Genomic DNA, 12,522 nt, shown 5'->3' with positions numbered 1-12,522 from the left:
TTTTCAATATTCCCTTGGCTAGGGACCTCCGAAAATTAATTTCTCTGAGACCCACGAATTTTACATTTTGGAAAATTAATTTTTCCTAGGACTTCAAATTAATTGAACTTTTGGCTTAACATTTTAATTTACTTTTGCCAGAAAAATTAATTAATTGACTCATGGGGGGAATAATAATTTTTCCAACTATCAAATAGTTTAGCCATGGTGTCTAAATATCAGGTACCATGCACTAAAATATTTTTTTACATCAAGATATTACAATTTTAATGCATGAAAGGGTAACATCCCATTCGTTATAGACCCTCAAGGTCCCTAAAATTAGTTTTTCTGAGACCCACGAATTTTTCGTTTTGGAGAATTAATTTTTCCCAGGACTTAAAATTAATTAAATTTTTTGCTTAACATTTTAATTTATTTTTGCCAGAAAAATTAATTAATTGACTCATGGGGGGGGATTAATAATTTTTCCAACAATCAAATAGTTTAGCCATGGTGTCTAAATATCAGGTACCATGCACTAAAATATTTTTTTACATCAAGATATTACAATTTTAATGCATGAAGGGGTAACACCCGTTCATTATAGACCCTCAATTATTTACCCAATTCTGTGACTCAAATATGATCTAGTAAACCAAGTGGTTTGTAATAAAATAATTTAGCCAACTAGCTAAAATTATTCCCAAAATCACTTTACAGAAAACTCGACTAGAACACTATGACTTACCTAGATTTTGACTACAAAATCCACCCTAGCTTTGGGGTGAGGTTGGAGGGAAAAACTCTACTGATCATTTGTGTCTAAAAACATAGATGAGTCAATGAGACGAAAAACCTCCTAGGATATAAATCATCACCAAAATAATAGACTTACCTAGGTTGTTACATACATAATGGTATTACTATGATCATTTACATTATAGACATGCAAAATGGGTTTACAACTTTAACGAACTGAAGACTGATGATGCATCCTAGATGATCTAAATGATGAAATCCCTTTTGAGAAAAAGGGGTGTACTGTTATAGGGTCGTTGACACAGAGTGGTCAACGGGTGTTTCAATGGAGTTTTGGAGAGCAGATTTGCAATGGCAGATTTTGTGCATTGGAATGGGGATCACACAAATCTCCAATTTGAGCAATATCTTCAGTTACAGTTTAGAGGTTGGATCAAAGTGGAATAGATTAATTAGGAGGCCAGTTATTTATCCCAGCGATTTTCTGGAGTTGAGTTGGGTAGAGCTTCGCACCAGCTGGTCAGTTGGGCCACACACACTTGTGGGGGTCAAATTTCACCACCCGGAATCAGCCCAAACCATTTCAGAGTTTGTGTGGGTTTGGGGAGAGGACCTGTGGTTAAATTTTCAAAATTTTCTGGGTAGTTTTCAGAGCAGAAATCCTTGTTCCATTCATCAGCCAGCCGTTGTTTATCGAATAGTTTAGCCATGGTGTCTAAATATCAAGTACCATGCACTAAAATATTTTTTTACATCAAAATATTACAATTTTAATGCATGAACGGGTAACGCCCGTTCATTGTAGACCCTCAATTATTTACCCAATTCTGCGACTCAAATATGATCTAGTAGTCCAAGTGATTTGTAATAAAATAATTTAGCCAACTAACTAAAATTATTCCCAAATCACTTTACAAAAAATTCGACTAGAACAATATGACTTACCTAGATCTTGACTACAAAATCCACCCTAGCTTTGGGGTGAGGTTAGAGGGAAAAACTCTACTGATCATTTGTGTCTAAAAACATAAATGAGACGAAAAACCTCCTAGGATAGAAATCATCACCAAAATAATAGGCTTACCTAGGTTGTTACATACATAATGGTATTACTAAGATCATTTACATTATAGACATGCAAAATGGGTTTATAACTTTAACGAATTGAACACTGATGATGCACCCTAGATGATCTGAATGAGGAAATCCCTTTTGAGAAAAAGGCGTGTACTGTTATAGGGCAATGTTGCACTAATCGTTATCGGGATAATTTCGGCGCGAGGAAAAAATCGGAAAAAAAATCGTAATAATCGGGAAAAAATCGGTAATAATCGGGAAAAAATCGTTTGGTGCAAAAATATTCATTTTGTTCAATTTTTTTAATATCTAAACCATCTACAACATAAAATAAATACATTGACACATAAATACGATAAAAGAACTAATATATAAGATGTTTAATATCATTTCTAGTGCTAAAATCACACATAACAGTAAATCATGTCCTGAATAGTAAGTCCTGACTCTTGTGTCCCAACTCAACCTCAAAATATCAACAAAAACTATAATAATGTATCTCATATCATGAGTCATAATGTCATATACAATGAGATGAACCAAATAACTAAAGTCTAATACTACTGATTTCCTTTGCCCCTCTAGATGTAGATGTCGGTGGAGTTGGCAGTAGATTCTGGAGTCTGTTGTGCTCTAGAAGCTGAAGAACTAGGAGCTACCAGGAGGTAGACCACGTCCTCTACTTGTGACAAGGGTAGCTTAGGTCACTTCCTCCTCCTCATTAGACAAACAAATAAACAAACAAACAAAAAATCCCACGATTTTTCCCAAAAATCGTGATTTTTTTGAAAAAAAATTGGCCCCAAAAAAAATTTCCAATTTTATCGCCCGATTTAATCGTCAATTTGAAAAAATAGCGATAATACGATATTATCGCGATTTTTTCCCGATTAGTGCAACACTACTATAGGGTCGTTGACACGGAGTGGTCAACAGGGGTTTCAGTGGAGTTTTGGAGAGCAGATTTGCAATAGCAGATTTTGTGCATTGGAGTGGGGATCACACAGATCTCCAATTTGGGCAATATTTTCAGTTACAGTTTAGAGGTTGGACCAAAGTGGAATAGATTAATTAGGAGGCCAGTTATTTATCCCAGCCATTTTCTGGAGTTGAGTTGGGTAGAGCTTCGCACCAGCTGGTCGGTTGGGCCACACACACTCGTGGGGGTCAAATTTCACCATCCGGAATCAGCCCAAACTATTTCAGAGTTTGTGCAGGTTTGGGGAGAGGACCTGTGGTTAAATTTTCAGAATTTTCTGGGCAGTTTTCAGAGCAGAAATCCTTGTTCCATTCATCAGCCAGCAGTTGTTTATCTATGATATCACTTGCTACAGCATTTCAAAGATTTATGCCACTTGATTTAGCAATCCACTTCTAAGTTTTGCTTTTGCTTGGCAAGCCCAAGTTCTACCATTCTATCTCTAATGTGCTCATTTTCCATGGTTAATAAAATGCTACAGTGATTCTGCTTCTTATTTCCTATATAAATTTGCACTTGGTTATCTTGTCGCTATTTTCTAGTGGTTTCAAATTGTCTCTGAATATTCACTGCTTTTTCCAAGTAGGGATATTACATGTTTTACGCCTTATTAACCTTCAAAATTTATTGTAACTTTAACCTTAGATTACACTCTAATTTAAATGGCTTTTGCACAATTTTCATGACTAGATTTGTTGTAGTTACAAACAATCATTTTGTTGTGATTTGTTGGTTCAAAACCTTAGTTTATAGCAGCCCTGAAATTTCCTTGATTTGGTCTGTTAAGGAAACCTATTTGACACTCTTCAAACCAACCATAGCCTTTAATATTGATCTGTAGCTCCCTTGATCCCAAATCTGAAATTTATTCCTTCATCCACCTCAGACCCTAATTTGTTATGCCCATAGTTTTAAAAACTGGAACTGGTGACCGGATCAGTCCACCTAATAAACCGGGTTTCAAACCGAAACCGGTCAAACCAGCACTGGTCAGGTCTAAATGAACTAATTTAAAAAAAAATAATAATAATAAATAAATAAATACATTAAATAATTAATTTTTAATGAAAAGCTATTTTTAAGATCTAAAACCATGATTCCAAGCCAATAGAGACAGAATATGCAAAGTTTGCTCATTTATATACCATGTAAAGGTGAATATATCAAAATGGCACCGAGTGCAATACATATCATTACAAAATACATAAGCAATGAGGCTCTAAATGGCCTATAAAGTCCAAAAACAATGCTACAAGCTATGAGGCCATTGGCCTACTACAAGACTACAAGTCTAGACTCTAAGCTCTAGAGTCTACACTTGATCAATCATCAAATTCATCACCACTACTAGACACATGATCATCATCATCAGCCGAAGCTACATAGACATCATTTGGTTCAAAGTTTGAGGATGCCTCAACCTCATCTGCAACCTCAGTAGAACTGCCACCAATAACAATAGAAGAGGCATCCTCAGTAGAACTGCCACCAATAACAATAGAAGTGGACCTAATGGAAGCACAAGTTGGTCGAGCTGCACGACTGGTGTCTTCCATTGGTTGTTTGCCTTTCTTTGATACGGCGATTGATCCTAGTTCTAATAGCGCCACCAAATTTTCTTCATCCCCTGCTAATGCCATGTTAATATCAAAATCAACATCAAAACTTCAATCTCCTCCACCCATTCGGATGTTGGATCAATATCGTCCAACACAATGGGATCTAGATCAGGTGTTTTGTTCAACATTTGGTTCTGCCTTAGTCAAAGGTTGTATTGCATGAAGACAATATCATTTAACCGTTTTTGTTCCAAGTGGTTTCTCGTCTTAGTGTGTATGCGCTCAAAAACAGACCAATTGCGCTAACAACTTGAAGCACTGCAAGTTTGGTTGAGGATTCTAATTGCAAACTTTTGCAATTGAGGACATTGGCCACCAAATGATCCCACAAATGTGCTGCAAAGAAAAAGACATTAATTAGTAACTTAGTTCATTTCATTACTTATTTACAAACTACAAGTATTTATAGATAATTTGAATTGTAAATTTGTAAACAATTTAACTTGAAAAGAAAAACATATTGGAAATTGGAATTGCTTACCTGGTTGATCCACATCTCTTGCCATATTTTCCAAGTTTTTCCCAAAGGTACGAGTTGTCATACTGAAAAGAGTAAGTTGTCTATATATTTCCAACTGGTTTGCATGGCTAGGGACCATGCACTCCAAGCAATCAATCAATCCAGCTCTGACCTCCCCATCCTGCAAATCTCCTAGCCGAGCTTTATAATGATACTTTGGGTTCAAAAAATACCCAGCTGCATGTATAGGATGATGTCAGATGGAGTTGATTGTTCCATCTGTTATCAATGATCTCCCATATATTGCCATATTTAGCTAACCTGTCCTTGTAAGTTGCCTGTATCAACTCCTTTGCCTGATCCATAGCCTCATAAATGTAGCCAATGACCAATTTCCCCCCATCCACCATCCTTAACACCTTAACAAGGGGCTCGATAATTTTCACAAGCTCTACAGACCTTTTCCAAAAATAATTGTCAAACACTTTCTTATTGGTGTCTTTGCCATCTTGTCTACGAGCCCACCGAGATTCAGTCTAATGATCAGAAGAAAACACTTTCTGCAAGTTTTTATGTTGAGCATTGAGACATGAAAGAACACCAAAAGGACACCGCTCACAACCAGATCTCAAATCAATACACCAGTATTTTTGACGTGGTTAAAACCCTCAAAGTGCAAGGAGGGAAACAGTCCACGGCCTGTCCCAACGTGGGTACTACAGGCAATTTATTAATCAAAGAATGAAAATTTACATAAGCTTCTCTCATGCACGGATTACCCGAACAATGACCCTCCATGCGCTTTAAATAGAACTCATGGACCAATCGGGTGTCAAGCCACGGATCAAGTGTCGGTAATACCGAGGTGAGAGTGAATCGTCGGATCACTACATATCGTGACCGTCGGATTGTAAGTTACAAAATGTACAACGGTAAAGAAACACACTTTACCTAACTCTAACCTAACTCTACACTAGACCAAGTTGAACTTAACTATATCCTATGTGTCGGAATATCCTAACAACAAACTCTTTGCCCCCAGTGTTTTTCCTCATTAGGCTCAATACCCATGAGTGGTTGTAAATGTATTTTTGTAATGCACCTGGCATGCTCTACAATGTTTTTTACCCACTCCACTTGCATATGTCCTCAAGCATGAGGTCTATGCAATGTGCAGCACATGGAGTCCAAAATATGGTCCTATATTTGAACTCAAGTGTCTTTCCAACAAGAACATAGTTTGAGGCATTATCAATGATGACCTACACAACATTCTGCTCCCCCATTTCCTAAATAATGTCATCCAAAAGCTCAACTGAAAGGGTTGCATCCTTCACCTTATCAGATGCATCAACTGATCTCAAAAACATGGTTCCTTAAGGGCAAGAAATAAGGAAATTAATGATAGTGTGGTTCTTTCCATCAGTCCATCCATCTAACATGATGGAACAACCTGTTTTGAGCGATGAATCTCTATACTCAGCCAAATACTCATCAATGGAAGAAATCTCTTTTTGCAAAAGAGCTCCCCTCAAGTCATGCATACTAGGGCCTTTGAAGCCCTTTCCTGTAACTATAACAAGGTCTCACATAGCTTGGTAATAAGATGAGCAAGTAGCATTAAATGGGATATCTGCATCATACCACCATCTAGCAATGTATTGATAAGAAGTTTTTTTACATTGTTTTTTCCAATGTTGATCCAAAGTGGGTTGACGACTTGGCTAGAAGGAAGTGGGATTAGAAGAGGCAATGTTGGGAGAGGATGAGAAATAACTCTGGATGTTTGTTCTCTTTGTTCGTTTTGATTGTTGGCCAAAAGGAGGAGGAACATAGTGAAAGGGGTCATTGGTGGAAGGGATAGAAGAGGAGTCTTGAATCTCACAATCATCATACAATGGCTCTTTCATGGCTTCTAATAATTCCCTCTTCCTTGCAATGTCATCTTGGATGGCCTTCTCCCTAGCCTTATTGTTAAATTTGGCAACTAGGGCCAAACTCCATGTGGGTCATCTTATTTATGGTAGCTGATATTTTTCTTGGATCCCTCTCATCGAGAGGTGTAGGATTGATCTAAAGATCATCCGATTCTGATAAGTATTCATGGAGATATGAATTTATTTGTGTTATTGGACAAATCGTCAAAGTCGGACAACAACGAAATAAACCCCACAAGTGCTCAACGTTTTAGTATAAAAGGAGATGACTTGAGAGTCATTTCTTACACTCACTTCACTCGTGATCTCTCTCCACTTGTTTTGGGTTTGGGGGCTAAAGAGATCTAGAGGGAGAAGCCCTAGACGTTGAACCTAAGATGCCCTAGCCACAGCCTTATGAAGAGATCATCTTGCAGGTAACAGGAGATCTATACACTGCCATAGAGGAGACTAATTTGCTGCCCTAATAAGATCTAGACGCAGTCATGAAGGATCATGGAAGAGTCTTATACGCAGCCCTAATCTCAGCCATGCAAGAAGACAATCTAGCCGCAGTCTTGAGGGAGATCTGGCCACAGAGCCCTAGCCGCAGTCAGTTCTAATCCGCAGCTAGAAGAGCCCTAATCCACAGCAGAAGGAAGGCCCTAATCCACAGTCAAGAAGAGGACAAGACATGAGGAATGATAGGACTGTTTTGGGTTAGTTTCATCCTCTACACAGGTCCGAGTTGAGGGGAAAGGAAGCTGCAGCTCATAGAAGGATTCTAGGGTCACTTAAGGGCTGACTTAAGGAGCCGCATGATACTAAAGTCTCAACATAGCTGCAGGTCATTTTGGGCATTAAATTGCAGCAGAGATATATCAATCAAGAGGAAGATGCATGTCGTATCTATGTTGAGTTTGTGCTAGGTGGAAGATTATCCATGCGTGGACAGAAGTTTATGCAGCCTGTATGAGCAAGTGAAAACAAGCTACAGTATTGGGTGTAGGATCTAGGTGACTAATGCAGTCATAGATGGAGCATAGATCCACATTATAGAGGACAGTTTAGGATGTCCTTCTCGGAGGTTTGATATTCCAGATGACGTACAGTAAGTTACCTCTGCTAAATCATATCTACAAGTTACAGCTAGTTGCTTTGCTAGGCTGCAAGCCATAGCAAGCAGCTAAGGCTGTCCCATGACTATGTTACAGTATGCAGCATGTAGGTGACAGCATGTTGGGTGCAACATAGTAATGAAGTGCTACATTGCGATGATGAGATACAGCGTGATGAGATGCAGCATGATGGAGGATGCAGCATAATAAGATGCAACATGATGGAGGATGCAGCATGATAAGATCTATGATGTCAACTAGTTCAACAAAAATATATTTTCCCTGATTCTGTCAATGAATGGAATAGGAAGCCTGACAAGAGTTTACATAATCATTCAGTCATGTGGAAAGCTGTGATTATGACTTTTCCCTTAATTCAAGATGGATTAGTATAGAAGGTGGGTAATGGGACCAATTTTAGGCTGCGTGAGGATCCATGGGTAGGCAGTGGCAGAAACTATGGTCTTCCAGGTCATATGATTCAGAGACTACGAGTGAGAGACTACTTCAAACTTGCCCAAATTGCTGATCCTGATCTTAGTTCATATGGGGACAACAATGGCCATTAGCTGGTAGTATTGACTTCAGAGGTTAGAATGCTCTTGTATGGGTTTTTTTTCTCAATACTCAGGTCCAGTCATGTAAAGTTGTCGGAGAGATTATCTCATATGAACAATGTACCCATCTGGGGTCCACACTCCTAAATCTGGATATCTTGCAATAAGATTAGGAGGAGCTCAGAGGAATGAAAAGTGGTGGCGGAAGTTTGGAAATTTAAAAGCACGTCTAAGGCAAAAATACTTATGTGGCTTTTACTGAACAATAAAGTACTGACATGAGACTATCCCCAAATAGGGAACAGAGCAGACCCTGGTAGATGCCCTTTATGCCAGATAAGTGAAGAAACTAATACACATTTGATCATGGAATACTGTTTTTCTACCATGTTTGGAGAGAGATCAATATTTTGACTGGCTTAGGAAATGTCTGACCAGGGGGTACTGTGGAGGAAGGGCTTTGCTTGTGCTGTGGCAATCAAACGTAAAAGCTTATCTAACAATCCCTGTGATTCTTGCATGGGTCATCTGGCTAGCAAGAAATGTCCGCTTATTTGAAGATAGGCAAACTATTCATTTTCATTGTGCCTCTCAGAGCCTCAGTATCTTAATGAGCTTCTCATAGCTGAAGTACAGCAAGCGCCCAAGGCAGGTTGTTGCAAGGACTTATTTTGATGGAGCTGCTCAAGGAGACCCACATGATGAGGGCAGGTGGAGTCCTTTTCCTTAATGATAATCATTCTCTAAGATACAGGGCAGGATTAGGACAAGGAACCAACAACTTCGCATAGCTGATGGCTCTTAAACTTATCCTTCTATTCGCAAATGAAAGAAGCATGCAGAAGCTACAGGTTTTTGGTGATTTTATGCTTGTTATCAAATGGATGAGAAAGGAACAGAACTGCATAAATTAGCTTCGACAACCAATATTGGAAGAGGTACAAGTTATTAGTACAATTTTCAACATGTTCCTTTCTTCTATTCGAACAGGGAAAGGAACACAGTTGCTGATGGACTATCCAAAGCTGGTATTTATATGTGTCATGGACAATGGTAGATACAGGAGGATAGAGAAGGCCTGGTGTCTGAGTACTATCACCCACCATTTCATGATTATCTATAAACAAGATGCTAATGGATGGGGCTGAGCAGGAATGCTCTGCCGTTATATGGGCTTTTATTTAGTTTATATCCGAACACTTATATTTTTTTGAAAAGTTATGTAAATAGGAATTGTCCACTATATAGAACCGCGAGAACTTTATGTTCTGTTTAACTTTTTACATGTTTTTTTGAAGACCATATAAGGGTTATTATGATGGGGTCTTTTGGAGTTTTAAACGTAAATGATGCTGGGGCTGAAAACTCCTTTTGTTTTGAGGGGCAAAATAAAGCCGAGTGTTATTCCTATGCAATGAAGTCAAAGCACTTGAAAATGTAATTTTGTTTTTGAAATAAAACTATGATCTTTTTTCCGTGGAAAAATGACAGGGAGAAGAAAACCAACTTGGAATTTGTGTTCCTCGCCTGCGATACCTCTCCCCGTATCTGAAAAATTCTACAATCTCTTCAAGTTCCCTCCTGATATCACCCAAGCCAGCAACATCCGAAAACTTGACATTTGCACCCCTATTCAAATATTGAGGAGGCCGGCTACCTTTGGCACGACGAACCCGAGCACCAGAACGCATGAACTGCAACCCAAGCTTAATATCTGATTTTTTCTCAGACTCCTCAAGGTTCTCTTCATTTTCTCCACCCACAATGCCCTGACCTTCCTTGGTAGATGAATAAAGTGCATCATCTATTACTCCCGTCTCGTAATCCAACTGCTTCATTTTTTTTCTATCCTCTGCTTCAGCCTTTTCAATCTTCAACCTATCCTCATAGTCCTTTTGGCGTTTCCTAAACCCAAGAATAACAATTTGATAAAACAAGAAGAAGAAAACAAATCCTAGGCCATATTGAACACCATCATCGGATGATAGTCGATACCAGTATTCAGACCACTCATCGATATCAGCCACAGTCACTGTCCCCGACTCTTGTTGTTTATTCCTATTTTCGGCTTCCTTGAGCCGCCTTTCTTCAAAATTCTGTTGTTCCTTCCGCTGCCTTTCATCAAGCTTCTTCTGTTCTTTGATAGCCCTTTCTTTCATATTCTTCTGGCGCTTTAACTCATTCTCCATCGCATTTCGCTGCCTCTCCAATTCCATTTTAGCCCTTCGAATCTCCTGCAATTGTGAATTCTGTGTCTTCCTCTTGCCCTTATGATCCTTACCTTTCAAAACAGAGGCAAATTGCCCAAGATATTCAAGTACTGAACGTTGGGGTTTGGGTTTCGGCAATGGCGGTGAGTAAGCATCCATGATAGACGAATCAAGTCCCAGCTTATCCCATGCATCCCAGAACTTCTTATCCCTCTCAGCCGCCGGCAGCACGGTTCTGACTACCCTGTCATCATCCAAGACCAGCAAAATTACATCCGGCCTGGCCTTGGGCAGAGTCTTGGGATGCTTGATAATATACTTGAGCCTATCTTCAGACTTCAATTTCAAAACATCCGTATAAGGAATCCGTTCTTGAACAAACGGGAGCCCCTGTGTCCACGCTGCACGGTCTTCGGGGGTCATTACCTCAACCTCTCTAGCAGTTTTAGTCCTCTTTTTCACTGCGACATCTGCGAATGCAGCTGCCTGCGGTAATGCTAATGAAACAATCGTCATTGTCACGGCCATTTCAGAAACCCTGAAAAGATCCTGTCGAAATCGGGTTCTCTCCTCGTTGTCTTGGGATTCTACTGCTAGGCATCTGATCTGAGCAGGAAAGCGTAAAATACAAGTTCGAATCCAAAATGGACCGGAACACATTCTTCTGCTCCTTAAACCCAAATTTAGGGTTTTGTAATCAAGCAATGGGGCACGTTGGGAAGCAAATTGAATGGCTTCCATGGTGTCTGTATATATGTTTCGATTTAGTTTTCTTGTTGTCTCGACTCGATATAATCTCAAGACCTTACGGATATATCTTGCTGGAAGTTTCCCCTTGGCAAAAACTTGCAGGGAGTTTCCGACATAAAATCTCCGAAGTAGACGTTAGCATTGAATACTCAGTTCCTTTGACTAATATATCTTGCGGGGAGTTTCCCCTTGGAAAATTGTTGCAGGGAGTTTCCGAGATAAAATTTCCGAAGTAGAAGTTACCATTGAACACTCAGCTAATTTGAATAATACATCCATAAAGCCTATGGTTTTCTCCCACCGTGGACATTTTTCTCTGGAATATTTTATACTGTTCAACGAGAAGTTAACTGAGGGTGCCTTCCAACATTGCAAGAAGCATCCCTGCGCGTCACCTTATCTGATGCATCGGCTCCACCTTGGCTCCTGGCCAGGCTACTCTGGCTACTAAGCAAAAGCCTCCATGCTGTCTAAGAAGCCTTCGATTTGTGCATGCATACGGACACCGTATCCACATGGGGATAATTTATATAGTTAAAATGTTGTATATTATTAAAACATAGATGATTTGTTTCTATATATTTATTAGTAAAAAACTCTCTATTCTTATTATTGTATGGATAATTTTATAAAACATAGGTTAGTATAAAATATGGCAATATGGATAGTTTTATAAAACATAAACTACGGAAAAGTACGACAATTTGGAGCTTCGTTCACACTTAAGTTAGTAGAGGTTGATTTCTACTTTTTGAGCATCATGGCATTCAATAAATCAGTGCACAATGTACTTTCTCCTAGTATTATGAAACCGTATGTACACAGTATTTTTATTTGGGTAAAAAAAAGAATGGTTTTAAATTAAAATGGCGTTGGAAAGAAAGAAAGAAATTATTTAATGTTCACAAGGTTAAAGATAGCTTATGGGACAGAGTGTTTCTTCATATATTTGTATTGGGCCATTTGTATTATCAAAGTGATTGTGGCCAAATGGTGTTTGTATCATGAAAATGGTTGTGGCTAACCTAGTAAGGGTACATATAGCTATGCGGAAGTAACATTTTTAGAAATTTGAAAGGAAAAACAAATACATGA

The 12,522-nt window shown here is 38.8% G+C and overlaps 1 protein-coding gene across 3 annotated transcripts in view; it reads right to left on the bottom strand.

Annotated features, from left to right (window-relative positions):
- Positions 1 to 11,944, bottom strand: part of EMB2083 (AAA-type ATPase family protein) — a 377,023-nt gene extending 365,079 nt beyond the window's left edge. For all 3 annotated transcript variants that reach the window (XM_089424030.1, XM_089424037.1, XM_089424043.1), the window contains exon 1: positions 9,975 to 11,944. In XM_089424030.1, coding sequence (XP_089280156.1) covers positions 9,975 to 11,418 — 1,444 coding nt within the window. In that variant the 5' untranslated portion in view covers positions 11,419 to 11,944. The remainder of the gene's footprint in view (positions 1 to 9,974) is intronic.
- Positions 11,945 to 12,522: the final 578 nt, after the last annotated feature.

Source organism: Pinus tabuliformis, chromosome 6, assembly GCF_031772625.1.
Source record: "Pinus tabuliformis cultivar Carrire ecotype Pingquan chromosome 6, CPIR1, whole genome shotgun sequence".
Lineage (NCBI taxonomy): Eukaryota > Viridiplantae > Streptophyta > Pinopsida > Pinales > Pinaceae > Pinus > Pinus tabuliformis.
The sequence above is the reverse complement of the archived record's forward strand: the minus strand, read 5'-3'. Positions and strand labels throughout refer to the sequence as shown.